General features: G+C 35.4%; 1 protein-coding gene across 2 annotated transcripts in view; it reads left to right on the forward strand.

Moving 5' to 3' along the window:
• The window catches only part of LOC113401534 (prothoracicostatic peptides), a 59,797-nt gene extending 58,082 nt beyond the window's left edge, over positions 1-1,715 (forward strand). For both annotated transcript variants that reach the window (XM_026641472.2, XM_026641473.2), the window contains one exon: positions 1,091-1,715. In XM_026641472.2, the coding sequence (XP_026497257.1) occupies positions 1,091-1,116 (26 nt within the window). In that variant the 3' untranslated portion in view covers positions 1,117-1,715. The remainder of the gene's footprint in view (positions 1-1,090) is intronic.
• The last annotated feature ends 14,310 nt before the right edge of the window (positions 1,716-16,025 follow it).

Raw genomic sequence — 16,025 nt, forward strand, 5'->3', positions numbered from 1 at the left:
GAAGTCACTGTTGTTAGCAAAGTTAAATCATTTTTAATATTTTAGGCGCCGTGTGGCCAGTCACCCGTGACAGGTGCACAGCATGTATCAAAAACTATCAAATCGTCATTTAACAAGATTAACTTATAAGTACTTCCTAGGTCGTATCATCCATGCAATAATACCGGACCTAACTAACACTTCAGTAATTCGTTGACGTATGTCTAATGAGACACCATGATCAATCAGATCAATTGACGGATTCCCTCGCCTTCCAAAATACAGCTGGTTACAGTAAGTCATATATTACAGCTCCCCCCTCCCTACTAAGGACCAACGTCCGAACCCGTATGATTAATCCCTTAAAATTTTCACATTTCAGAATGTTCATAATGAAAAGCGGCTTATGAAATTAAACCAATCCCTTCCGATGTCTATCAAACGTAATCGTTTAACTCTTTAATTTTTCGAAAAACATATTTGATGAATATATTAACACAGAATAAGATAAAATAAAAAAAAAATCTGGAAGCAATTCCACAAGAAACATTACAAACTATTCGTCAATCCAAGCAGCCGTAGCGAGACTGCTTGTTTTAATAAGGTGTTAGGAAACGATACTCTTTTGAGAAAAAGTGTAATTCTACTGAGTTCCTCGCCTATATACATAGCATTATATACCATATAATTTAATATGTAGCATTAATTATACATATATTAACTACTACAAATAAGATTTACGAAACAATTATATTCAGTCAGATGTCAGTAAGTAAATCTGGGAAGTTGATTCAAACTTCCAATTTTCCTACAAAATTATTTTTTTATATGTAACACGAATGACAGTACAATAAGGAAGTGGACAGTGGAACTCTTCAATGATGAAGAGTAAGCCCTTTGACTTTGCGCTAATTTGGTACTATATATTACAGTGTTAAAAACACGTAAGGCAGTTTATTATATCATTACTATGATTTATATTATTTTATGAAGTAAAACATATATTACTAAACCACGCCGACTATCTATAAATTAAACTAACTGTTGTAAAGTAATTGTACTGTAAATATAATCACCGGTGCGAGCGCTAACGTGATTATTGTATTTCCAGACGGAGCCACCGGGGACGAGGCCTAGACCACTGGCAGCTCTAACACAAACGAGATTATATTAAAGTCTTATCAAAAAACTACGATGTATAATGTCCTTGAACGAATAATTGTCTCTGTTTCGTCACTATCGCGTACTCTTTCTACACCCGAGCACGATGCAGTGCGGAGTTGGTTTACTTTGGCGGTAGCAGTTCCTAGTTGTTTTGTTTATAACTTCATCGATTCAACAAAGTCTTCAATACGAATCGTACAAATATAGCTCTTACTAATTGTCACCTTCTAGATTATTACATTAACATATTAAGTGTGATTCTGAGTTACTTCAAATGGAACGGACTCATAAATTGCTAGCTCTTTTACACTCTGAATGTCAGAAAGAGTTAGCATTATTCCAGTTCCATGTGAAGTAATTTATATGTTTTTAAATAAGATATTTATTTTTACGTTATCTGTATACGTAGTGTATAAGATAATATAACGAGGGATGGTGTAACTATGTATGTAATAGTTAGTTGAATTAATTACAGTAGTTATGTATGAATAATTGTATTTTATTAGTAAAGTTGATGTACATTGATGGGCTTCGTTCGGTGTTGACGTTTGTCCAATATAAGTTTATTCGAAGCTGAATGAAGTTTTATTTATCAACCTTATGTACCTAAAGAAACAATTAGTTTAATTAAAGTGAAGATAAGATATTTGAAATAAGATTATTATCGTCCCAGAGCAAGTAAAGTTGGTTGGTTAAACTAAATTGTATTGTCACCAGAAGCAGAAGTATGTGCAATTTTCAGCTGAATCAATTAGGTGGAACTAGAATAAAATTAAGTTGCAAGATTTAAATCACACTAACAAGTGAGCTTGAATAAAGGCATAAACACAAAGCAAAACATTTATTTAGATTGCAAACATCTTTCTAACGTTTTTATTAACAAAATAAACAACTGACCTATATCACTTTAATTGAAATTTAAAAAAAAATCACAAATATAATTACCAAAACACCGCGAATGATCAGTAACTGTAGCATACATTGAATTTTCATATAAAAATCAGATATAATTAAATCAAAATTAAATATTTTCGTTTTAATTCAACTAGAAACAACAGTGACTGGAGCACAAAACAACAGTCTATATCTACTCCACGGAGTAAGCTCTGAACTATATCACGCCAGGCAAAGCCGTCAGCGTTATGTAAAGATAAAATTTGATGTCTAATAGAGAACGCAACTCACTAAAACTACATAAAACGTAAACACGTTCAAGTACTGTTTATTTTACAATATACAGATTAAAAGCAACGAACGCAAACAAATCGCTGGTCATATTTGGCCAACAAACCGACAAACTCCCATCCAATTTCCCAAACGGATCCGAGTGTTACCATCGTGGTGGACAATTTATAGAAATGTTATTAACATTCAAAAGTGTTCAAATAAAAAGCAAAATATTTCATTTTTTAATCTTAATTAAATACCACAAATTAAGATTATAAAAAACATTAAACTCTATAAATTTTCATGATATGATAAATTTTTATTACAAATTTGAAATCATAACGGGTAATAGTGGTTGTGCTCCCTATATATCTCCTTTTATTCATAGCGATCTCCCGATCTCATTGTAGTGAAATGTTGACACAAAAGCTTTCAACAGATGGTGCTACACCACGGCTGTGTCTGACATCCGCCTTTTCTTAAACCTCGGGTACCCTGCTTGTCTGGTTTTTTACACAAACCATGTCCATTTTTTGGAGACTAATAATGTCTGATCTGTCTGACGATTGACTAACATAATAATGTCATAACCATATCTGAGCAAAAAATAAGACTTAAAATTGGATTAAATGAATTTTCCGACCTAAATTATTAAAATAATAATAAAAGAAAATGAATTCAATAATCATTGTAAAAATTCCCAGTATTTATAATTTCATAAATTCGCGGGGCTCTAATTTGATGGTCACACTAGCAAACGCATCGATATAACGAAATAGAACCGTCCAACCATAGCACGCAATCTCGCTGATTGTGTACATTGGGTATTGTTTGAACATTTACATGTATCTACATGCACATGTACGTGGCATACTGTGTACTCTGACGTCACACCGTATGTGACTTTAAACACTTTCAATCGAATAAGAAAATTTAGCAAAGAGGTGAAAACTCTAACATATACTTTTTGATAACTATTATACAAACATTTCGTATTTTTGTTTTAAACATAATCCTGCAAGAGGATTGGTCTAACCCCCACAATAAAAAAAGAGGAGGCTCTACTTTTGGCACGTTCTCTTGTATGTTCACCGATTACTCGAAAACGACTAGACCGATTTGGATATTTTAAGCTTTTTTCTATCGAACTAGATCCACAGCTGGGGCCTATATTTTTGTTTACCTTTACCATTTAGTATGGAAATTTGAAAATTAAATTTGGATAATACTATGTTTATGACTTTATCAATGTCATCTATTTCAATAACAATTAACCCGATTTTTTCCCGATTCGTATCGAGATTTAAGAGAATTAGTACCCAGAAAATAAATTAAACAGTATATTATAAAATATTTGTACGTGACTGGGAAATGAAAAATGTTTGATTTATCGTTAATATTATTTTGATCCGCCCGTCGCTCTTTGGTGTCAATTTTTGTTAAAATATTTATTGGTCTACTTATATTTTATTCTATAACTTCAGGAAGAATTAATCTTTGTCAAAATTTTAAGATTCGGGGAAAACAACAGGCCGCATCTGGAGTCGTAAGCCATCGCAGTGGGATAAATACTCCGCAAAGAGCTGCAAGGTTTTTCTGCAAGCGCTTAAAAGTAACTAATTAAGGACAAAACGCTTTGTTTTGTATGCAATGACCACAATTTCCATACTATAAAACTTCGAAAGCCGGCAGACGGGAGAAACTATCTGAAGTGCGATGGGTATTAATTATTCTGAGGTTCGATGAAAAAGGAGGCAACTTGAGGAATCCACTAATTAGTTTTACTCGGAGCAAGTTTAGTTGACAGTGTCGCCGCGCGCGAACTCGTTGAAGACAACACGCCTGCTCCTGCACAATCTGTAGCCATCGGCTAATAAAATAAACTTTTTATTACTACAACAAAAGGGGAAATTATGTTAAGCAAAATTGTTTTGCCATGGGACTATGACTCCGTTCATTTCTATAGAGGATAAATGATAATTCAATTTAATTACTTATGCAACTTGAGTGTCGGAAAAATACCGATTTTTTTTCTATTATATATTTGCACCGGTTGTAACATCTTCGCTGATGTATACACCAGCACTGCGAGGAACATAACATCACTGCTGACAGAGTACAATCTGTATACCTTTGTGTTTCTAAGTACAATGGCTCACTCAAATTTCAAAACCCCGTGTTAACAAAAGAAGCGTGGTACCAGGTAGACCTACACAAGGCCTAAGTAAAATAAAGTAGAAGAAAAGTCCAACTCCATATAAGCGACATCTTTCCGGTTTCATAGTTACAAGATGTCATGTCAGTTAGCATTAAAAATATATTTATTAGTGCAGTCGTACGTAGTGACTTCCTTCGCTCTCTGAGAGCCCTTGAAGGTCAGCGACGGTCGTTGGCTAAGTGTAAATGTTTCAGTGTCAAAGATTCAGTTCAATAACATCTCATGACACAAAGTTGGCGGACTGGACCGGTTTCCGGAGTGCGGCAAGCGATTTTAATATTACTCTATAGACCTATTTGTAATCATTTATTTTTTGAGAATTAAAAGACGTGGCAATGAAAGGCTATGTAATATTTTATCATTAATATTATTAAAACGTCTGGTTTGCTGTGCCTGGACGCCTAACCCTTGATTTTTTTATATACATCCTTAATGCTAATAATTCTTATGTTTGTAAATCTTTATGTTAGCAATAAAAAAAAGAAGTAAGTAGTTACTTAAAATTTTATACTATACTTTGTATACTTATATTCTCTCTCGGGCCTTGTGCAAGCACGTCCGGGTCGGGTCCACCGCCGATCACGATAGTTTAAGACCTCTTTGTATACCACATTGGTAGTATTTCACCCCTTAGGATAGAATATCCAGAAATACTTCGTATCACAAAAAATTAAGGTTCACGTTTGTAACTTAAAAAATAATGGAATAACATACAAACTTTCAATCCCTATTTCACCCCGTTAGGGGTAGAATTTACAAAATTCTTTACCTAGTGTGTCTACTCAATAAAACGATCTACTCACCAAATTTCATGGCTCCAACTTTTACAGTTTACGCTCGGCGATGATGAATCAGTCAGTCAGGACATGTTATTTTACAAGTATAGATAATTTATTGATAAATTGATTCCTCCCAGTATTATCCGATACTTATCCTCTCTTGTGGACTAAACTTCTACCGGTATTGTACTAGCAAACTATTGTTTACAGCCCGTGTGCGCGCGGCAGATCCAAAATCCAAATAAATAGTATCATCATATAAAACAGGAACATATCCTGCAGTAGATGCACTACTCCTAACTATGTACTAAACGTTCAACTGCTTCGTTGGTCCAGTTCAAAGCTAAGACGCAAGCGAGTAGCAAGTCTAAGACGAGAAATTTACAAACTTAAATGTCTGTATTTCGTTCGTTCGATCATAACGATACTTATATTTATTTAATTTGTTACACTAGCACTACGTACGCCCAATGTACATATCGGTCTAATTTTATTACACACATAGCAGAAACAAATTAAGCTAACAAAAGACGTACCAAGCAAAAATATGATATCAATGACAATCGCGTATACGTCACCGGACAAATAAACTAGTTCAACAGTTTCACGACACATTTGCCAAATGTAAGTAACAAGAAAGCGCTCTCCGTTCTATGCTATTCACCGCAGGCCAATGAACCGACAATATGTATTTCCGCGAAAATAACGACTGCGCTGATGCTCAGCGGAAGTGTCGTTGATATACAATTCAAATAAACCTTATGGAAAGTTATACAGAAACAAGTAAAATGCAGTTTTGTATACGTTTAATTCCCAGTACCTGGATCTCGTTCATATTTATTAAGTTAAATCGAAAAAGACATTAACAAACACGGTATGAAGTTGAACTTCAAACATTACAATTATTGCATTTAATGTTGCAGAACAGCTCAACTGACGCTATAATAATGCCAAATAGTGCAATACTTTAATCCTTAACTGTCGACAGCGTAAGCGACTTCACATTTCGTCCGTTATATAAATACTTGGTTGCCCGTGTGTATCGGTTATTCGTTTTTAGGACCTCAAACAATCTCAATGTTAATTATTTAGATGAATTCATTTCGAAGGGAGCAAATGAAGGCTTAAACTGAGTCGCGGCAGTATTTAAATTGCTAAACACTGCCGCCCTAAGCCCGGGCTTGTTAGAATCAGGGCACAAATAAATGTATTATGAAAGACATTAAGGTAATTTATATTTCGAGAATTGTGTTACTGGGATTGTTATAATTTATTGGAAGTTGAGACAGAAGGGATCGTACCGGAGCAGATAAATGCTTCGCTCGATAACATCTACTTCGATCGTTTCTATTAAATCGTAAAAACATATTATTTTTTATATATATTTTTCTTTAAACATTTGATCTTCAGTTAGCTTTTTGGAACGCTTTGTTTTATTTTAATTTTTCATTTCCATTTGATACATTATGTTACTGGAAACTTGTGTCAACCGGAAACCGGAATTTATTTTAGGGCTCGTGAGTGTATAGTCTCGGTCATCTTTAAAATTAATGCTATGCATCTTAATCTTACACATCGTCATCATGATCATAATTGTAAATAATGTACCACGAAACATGGACAACAAGATATCCATACAATATTTACCTCGACTTTCTGAAGCTTTGGTTAGAGTCAACTAATGAAGCTTAATCTGAACGCTCATTGATTTGTAACGACCAAATACCACATTTAAATGGCCAACAGCTTCGTTCATATAAAATACAAAGTTGATTTTATATGAATAAAGTAACGTGGCCCTCTCGTTACATAAATTTAATCATTAATTATTTAATAATAGAGGTCAAGCGAGCGTAAAGGCAGCTATAATTAGTATATATTTGAACACAATACATACCTAATGTCACATAGTAAACCTAATGTTTTATTTTGCATATTATATTGTGCGATTTTAATTAATACTCTGTGCAAAAATTTGTTTAGTATTATTGTAGCACGCTTAGCCAACATTCATTATACATTCGGAATAAATTATACGAACAAAATATTTCTGAGACTTCGTGGCGCGGCCGCACGGAGTCGGACATTGTCACCGGGATTTGGATTTATAATTTAATCAAAATATTCACAACTTACGTTCAAATCTATGCTTCGAAAATCATACAAACAATTTTGAGAAGTAAGTTTTCTTTGTAGACTTTCACGCGTGTTTGAATGTTAACTAAATTACTTTAGCTCGTTTTATCAGAAGCTCTATGACAACTTGAAATCAACACTTAAGTTTAAGGCCGGTGCCGGCTTGATTTCGTTTTATCACATCGCGGGAGCAATAAGCCCACGCCTTTGTAAGCTATAATATCTCTAAATTGCAGTCAAGAAGACATTTGTTTTGAGAACTTCAAATATATCGAAGTGCCGTTTTAAAGCGGTAGAAACAAATAAAAAATCAGAGAATAAAAATTTTATTTATTGCCGTAAAAAACTAACTAATAACTAAACTGTAACTGTAACTTGTTTATGACGAGAATTCATTTCGTTTATTTGAATAGCACAAATGCACTATATTTCCCTGCATAGTCCATATAACTTATTATTTAATTTCAAGTTATCCTTTAAAAAAAATATTATAACGACATTGAAGTTAAAAGTATTGCAAACTTGTTCGAATTTCTTTCTCAAAGTTGAACAAGAAATTTTAGTTTCAAAAGAGCTGATCCAACGAGTTCAAAGTGAAATTGTATTATTCGCATGAAAAATAAACACGCGGCGATCTGACAAGTGACAAGTACGAGTCCGAGTACGAACGGAGGTGCGACCGCAGCACGGCCAGTGACGTGCTCGTTATATATACCTGCGAGCATGCAGCTTTCAGACTAGACGACTAAAATATTTGCAGTTTCTTTACTGAGTACGCAATGCTACTATTTTTTATCATACAAGGCTGACGCGAAAGTCTAACTGCACACCCATCTTTGTCTCGAAAATGATGTAAGCCCGTCGGTTTTGCATTTAAGTTGATGGTGTTCTCTTTAATGGAGTCAGATTGACATTGACGGCTCTACAGTTATGAGAGCGAAAATAAAATGGTTTCGTCACGCTAGTTGGCTAGGTCACGTGAGCTAGTCTGAACGACCTCAAAACCAAATAAGGCGATCGTCAAAGTGATAGGACACATTACTTTAATATCTGATTAAAACATTTAAAGGATACATTAATTAAAATAGTGTATCGCCTTAAGTCATAAACGTAAAATATTTATTACCATTCACCAGTAAAATGCGAAGTGAGCCCCGAGTCACTTTGCCCATTTTAAGGTTACACATGACCTTTGTCTTTACCTTACCTTTGTTCGGGTCAGTAGCCATACAATATTAACCTTTAAAAAGAATAACTGATATGATTTTCAATCATTTCCTGTTTCCACCAAAATTGCGTCGTACAAGTTACTACCAAGATATGTGGAATTAACGAAAAAGTAAAATATAAGCGAGTCTCCCCGAGCTTATCAAAATGTACAAAGTTCTATTAGAGATGAATACCGGCATTAAACACGTGTTCCACTCATTACTCCTTTCACAAAATATTAAATTTTTGCTGAAGCTCAGGCAAAGTACTTTTATTAAGATTGAATAGAAGATTTAATTTTGAAGAAATATAATTTAAAGGAAATTATTATATGAGGAAAAGTCTCCCACCGACTGTCGTTTAGTTTAGTATTCTATTTATAACACAACGTATGAAGTGAGTCCAATTAGAAAAAACAGAAAAATATATCATAGGAAACACTATACAATAATTGTTAAATAAGATTATTGTGATAGTAACACAAATATTAATTAAAGTAGGTACAATAAAACCTGGAAGTCCTGGTCGTGTGTTGTAAGTACAAGGAATACTCCTAGTAGTACTTAGCGACAGGGACATCTGGGAACTGAAGCTGGATGTTATAACAAGGACCTCGATAAGTTATACTATTATAAACTCTAAGACTATTATCGCGTACCGCAATAAACGAATGTTCTATTTTTCGTTTTCGTTTTAATCTTCCAAGTTATAATTTTATCTACTTATCGGAATGTTTCTACCGTTCACTTTAAACTTCCAACTAGTAAAGGTCAGTATTGCGTTACCAACTAATTGTTTCAAAGAGCAACCGAGAGAGAGAAATATGAAACTCGTTGAGAATGCTTTGTAGCGTGCTCGCAGATATTTTTCAGTTAAGATTTTTTCAAATAAAATTAAATAACATATCCACTTTAGAACCGGTTACGTTACTATATTTTTTAATAAAAATTAATTAGTTATATAATACTAGGGGGTCTCCCGCGAAACTTAGCGTTTATTCAAAAGATTTTTTAGGATATTCGAAACCTATGACAGGTTTTGTTTTAATTTCATTTCATTGTAAGCTGCAAGTCACTCGTCTACATTTGGCGCCAACATGATGAAAGCTCTTTTAAAATATCACTAATATCAAATAGTATACATTCGTTCAGTTAGAATTGGAGTATGTCGAAAACAATTTACTTTTATGTGCTTATTTTTTTTCTTTACAGCCCTAGTACCGCTCTTTACCCGGCCAGTAACTTATTTCCGTTCTCTAAAATTAATTCTTTGTTTAATCGTAACATAGCCAATATTTTATATGCAGCTATCGTCCCATAACCAATATTGTTTTAGTTTTGGTCGATTATGTTATCGGTAGTACTAAAAAATATGAGCGGGTAACAACCCCGAATAGAGCAGTGTGTGTCGCATGGAGGAATGGCGGCTGTCATTGGGTTGACAGCTAACCTATTGGCTCATAATCCAGTTTAATTGTGTTAATCGTGTGTGCCTTTTGTGTAAAATTGTGGAACAATCAAATAATAAGACTTTGATACGAGAGTGAATTTTTTTTATTTTTTGACAACACGCAATAAAACAAAGGATTTTAATGTTTTTCCTTAATTCTTGGAAATATATACATCACACTTTTACCAGTAAAATTAAAAGAACACCAAATTAAATTAATTTCACTGGAAAGTGTTATATTTTTTTCATCCTCTCTGATACAAGCAAAGTACGACTAAGCTGGAGTCCGATAACACTAATGTTTAAAAAACGCTAGTATCCTGCAAATAAATGGACGGGACAACAAAACACAATCATCTCTATTTCCACCAACACATTTTTCACTTTTATGCAGCACGAAACTTCAGACCTTATTACGTTTTGCTTACCAAAAAAGTAATAATCGTGTACAGATAGTGACAGTTAGACAATACCGCAGGTATCGTTGGCTTAAACACGGGGACTCCTTAAACATTTGCTAGATAGTTGTTTTTGTGGTAAATTTGTGTTTATAATTCCTTATTGGCAGACGATGGTTTTGTCCAGTATTGGGATATGACGGGTTGTTACTACTGTTACTACTACTACTGTTAGTTTTCGGTCGTAGCTTCAAATAACAGCCAGAGTGAAGGGTTTGCTAAAAATACTCTAGATTTGCGACCTAATATTTGTTTTTAAACAAAAAATACCTAAGGAGCCTAATGCGTAATTTTATTGAATTCCACGCATCAACCGTCATCGAACGCGCAGTCACATGACAACTAAATTTTGTTAGCCATGAAAAATATTAACTTAGAATCAATCTCGTGATTGTGAAAGGTAAAGTATCTTGTGATTTAGGAACAGACATTGTTAATAATAACCTTAAATGTCGTTTCACTTTTTACAGGTGCGTAAATATTATTTTTGTAAAACAATGAGTAGGTAAATACAAACTTTTTTTATGTTTTATTATTGTAAAATTAAACAAATAAATCTCTTTTACAGAGAAACTCAATTGTGTTACATTAACTGTGTCGTCCTAATAAAAAAGAATATCAGAAAAAACTTCTCCCGCGACGAATTTATTCCGAGAACAAAGACGCGTAACAAAACTCACACGCTACTCGTATGTCTATATTAATTATTGCAACTCGAGCACGAATTCAACTGGAACACGTGTATCTCGGGACTCCGAGGAATCCTCCGAGGAGGTGTCATCGCTTGTGACGTTTCTATGTGTTTTGAAAAGCATAATTATATTTGATTTCATTGCCTGGTCTACCAACTTTTGCGATACCAGGACATATCCTATCAATCTTGATTGTTCTATTTTCACTATATAGTATTTTTTCATAGATATCATTTTATCATAGAGATCATTTGCTTAATGATTTTAATAAGTAATCACAATAATCAATAATCATATATCACTGATAGCGTTCACATATCCTTTACTGACTTATGTTGACATAAAAAATCGAAAAGCAAATCTCTGTAAGTAGAAAGATTTGCTTTTCATCTCGCACGGACGCTTGAGGAATGTAACTTTAGGTAGTACAGCAATTTTAATGAAAACAGTGTCTGTGTGTTTGTCAGATATATTTTTTATAAACAATTATTTTTGTTTTTATTTTTCATTTTATTTTTCAGTTATTATGGCTTCTTACAAAACTAGTATTAAATCAAGCAAGTACAAGTGCTATATAACAGAGAAGACGACTACCATAAACAAATAATTTTAAGATAGAGCTTAAAGAACTTATTTGTCTATTATACGACAGATTGTGAACAGAACGCTTAAGTAGCTTGAAAGCGCTTTAATGTCCAAAAGAGCGTAGTACAATACCATAACATATTTTCGATATTATTTTTTTATTTGAAACCTTTTAAAATCAGTGATCTTCTAGGGTGCTTATTGTTTCACGCATAGGAGTTTAATTTTTTTTCTACAAATAATTGTTTTGTTTATGTCGTCTGTAATCTGTCCTAAGATTATGCCGCATTATGATTTATGATTCAGGCGAGTGTAAACTCCAATGTCAACTAGTTCACAAGAACTGCTGTGCACAACCAGATGCCCAATGGATGTAGTGTACTGAATTCGTAACGTTTACGGAGGCATATACTCATCTATTAAAGTCTATCTATTAAAGTAATAAAGTATCTGCATCTATCTGCATGTAGCAGTGTCATGATCCCAAAAACGAAGTTTAAGACATTTTACTTAACATAACACAGCCAGATAAAGATCTTTCCAGGAGTTAGGGTATGTTAAGGGAGGAGGATCCGACACCCTCTCTATATACGAGGCACGAGGACTAGATTACAAGACGGTCATCGTTATCGAATGTGGCAAATATCAAACGAGAGAGCGAATAATGCGCTACGGCGTATCTTACGCAGCGCTTGCAATGTCGGGGTACATGTCAGTCACCTCCTCGTGGTGTACCCTGAGCAACGGGGCCGGCTTGAGCTTGCTCGTCGGCCACGGCTAAGACTGACGGGAGGGATGCCGCGGGGCCGCTCCTGGTACGTCCCTGATCGGCGTCAGGGCGGACCATGTGAGTGGCCTCGTTGGCTAGGAGGGAGTGAGAGGGCTCGCTACTCGAGCCTCTCAGGTGTTTTACACCGACGGTCAGCGGCGGAGCCTACCATCTTATCTGCCGCAGGGCGTCAGCTTCGTTGACGCCCAACCTCCAGTGGCTGACTCGGGGGAGTTCGCCACAATCCCACGTGGAGGAAGAGGGGGAAGGCGCGCACTAGGCGCGCTTTCCATGAATATTCAGCCGCCTTACGGCGGCTGCCGCTGATGGGGTCGCGGTTGCATGCCCTTGGCGATCCCGTGGCCTCACCACTCGGCGGCATGGTGGAAACCCGTGAATGGTGGTAGTGGGTAGGACAGGGCGTTAGCATTAGCGTGCCCTGGCAGGGAGCATTCGATCCCGGTTGATTCCCACATACCGGTCCCGGTGCCCCGACCGGGCGGCATGCGTAAATGCATTTCCTCCTCGTTAAACAAAAAAAAGGGGTTGCAATGTCTCGTCACTCAAAGAATATCATATTCGACACCGGCAACTGCGATAATACTGTGCGGATACTGGTGAAGTGGTGAAGGGCACAAATGCCAACGATTAATGAAATTCTGGATTACAATGTAATAATGACGATCCATAATGGATGACCCGATTATGGACAAACTGGACGAATACCAGCTGAGAAAGAGCGGCATCGACAGCACGAATGTGAAGGTATTAAATAATACAAAATTTGTTTATACATTTTTTACGTACAGTACGTAAAAAAGTCATACGTACTACTAAATCAAAAATATTGTAATTTAAAAAAAAGAAAGAATCCTAGCTATGCCCCTAATTAATGAAGGAATTACTAATATTCCTATGTACCTCTCCATTTAAGCTTATCACTTCTGTAGGATCGATCGAGGATCGATCCTGCGACTTTTTACATCGCTAGGCGGCCCTTAAGCATAAAAATATGATATAAACCTAATATTGGCAATGACGTACGACAACGAGCTCTAGTTGGGACTAAACGTTTATATTAAATTCCAGTTTACCTGTAACGTGCATCGTAAGCAAAAGGTCGTTCAGTCGCGCTGTACCGAGCATCAATTCTCAGACGGTGCGGCGTCCATGGCATTAGTACTCAATACGATCAAGTATTTCTAACTAAATTGATTCAGTCGAAGTAGGAAGATGTTACTTACTATTACTAGATAGTACCGGATTTCAAATATATTTGTAGCGTATTCGACACTATAATAGTTCATTTTTATATCTTAAGAGAGAGAATTAATAAGTTTTGTTTACTTTAAGGATTCAAAGGAAACCCTAAGGCTATATGCATGCTCCGTAATAATTATTAAGAATACCGTCGACGAAAACAGGAATAGGTGTGGACACACCCCACCACAACCCTTATATATGATCACGTTTAACAAAAATTATCTACTAAAATTAGGGGAAGAAAGATAGGTCATCAGGAAACTTGGCGCAGATCTAGTACAGCTCCGTGACAACTCAGAGTAACTCAGAATTTTCAGAAGCTCAGCTTCTGCGTTATTACAATTCAATTAAACGATCTCAACCGACCGTGTAAAACAGAAGCATCTCCAGAACAGAAATGATTCGTCGTGCGGGACGTTCGGGGAAATTAAGTTTTCTTATTAAGTGGTGCGATTGATTTTCTTCAAGCAACTTGTCCAGTACTCAGAATCGTGGGAGAAGTAAACGAAGGTCGCTTATGAAAACCATCGATTCCTCTTAACCCACAAGCACCATTATCGGTAAGGGAAGTATTAAATCTTTACGAAGGTTCTTAGTCGCTAAACCATACAATGTTTTGAGTTTCCGGCACTCGCATTTGGTAAGCAAACCCGTAACCTTCTTTCAACGATCCACTCTTAGTACCATGTGACCATTGTGACCATATTCAATCTCTCAATGAATTCTGAATTACATTGGTAACCTAGAAATAAATAAAAATTAAAATGAAAAAATAAACGAAAAACAACGATCAAACGTAGCTTTCGGCAGGAAAGGATATCAAGGATCTTAGCTCCCAAGGTCTTTCGTATGGAAAAAACTATGTTTTCAGTACCAGCCCAGTCCGCGGGCTGTGGTAACAACTTATAAAATCGGTTGTGTTATTTCTCTTATGAAGTTATCACTCACGTATGTACATATGTTTTGAGAAATTGTGAGACATAAGTACTTTGATATAACTACATAATACGATGTAAACAAAATCGCGTATTTCAGTTAATTGACTTTAAACACACATTCAATTTATATCAGCATTTAATTCTCGTTGTAAGCACTCAGCGATTCGGAAAGCGAAATAGATCCTCGCATTATTGCGAGATGAATATCACGCGTGAACGATATTGCTAAATTGAGAAAACGCTCAATAATCCTGCTCATTATTTCCCACGAACATATTCGGCTTATAATAATCAAAATAAATAATTTATGTATATATAAATAATATTATTTTATTTTGATTAAAAAAGATACGTGTAGAAAATTTACCGTCAAATTATTCCTTGTTTTATATTTCGATTTAGCTTTATCACCGTTTAAGCTCAATCGATGTTAGAGGAGCGTGACACCAAATAGATCAGAGGTGAAGGAGTTTAGCAGCTGAACTTGCTCATCTGATAAGCGAGTGCTTAAAAATCCCCAATCAATCTGATCCATAAATTTTGCATCGCGAAGTTTTAAACACGTCGCTTAGTAATTATATTTAGGTTCCTGTAAAGTTTGGATTCTATTTACTAAAATTCCTTCAATTTCATGGAATCACTTTAGGGGCGGCGACACGTAAAATGAAGTCATGGAATAGTTCGCGTTAATTTGTTCTTTGTTAATTTGGGATTCTTAGTTTTCTTAACTTTACACTTCGTACCCCCTGCTTCCAGCTGATTAATTTAAAAATATATTTATTAAAATAAAGTTCATGTGGTCTATTATTTATTCTGTATAAGATTATATATTGTAGGGTTCCTACTTGGTGGTTTTGAGGTTGGGTTTGAGGGGTGAGAGAGCCAGTAAACACGTAAAATGGTGCAACACCTCAATTACCCATATTGGTGGCAAATTGGCGATGTAAGAAATGATTAAAATCGTTAACGGCAATGTCTATGGGCGGTGGTGACCACTCACCATTGGGTGGCCCATTTGCCTGTCCGCCTACGTATGCCGTAAAAAATATATAGATATAAAGGTTGAAAATGGAGACACGAAGTTAATAATCCCTGCTTTTCAATCATTAATCAAAATATATTTTTATACCACAAATAAATTACATACGATTCTGAAAAAGAGTAATGGAATTTCTTGTCGGTCCCTATCAGTAAAATCGACATTCGGAACTGGTGCTCG

Source organism: Vanessa tameamea, chromosome 22, assembly GCF_037043105.1.
Source record: "Vanessa tameamea isolate UH-Manoa-2023 chromosome 22, ilVanTame1 primary haplotype, whole genome shotgun sequence".
NCBI lineage: Eukaryota > Metazoa > Arthropoda > Insecta > Lepidoptera > Nymphalidae > Vanessa > Vanessa tameamea.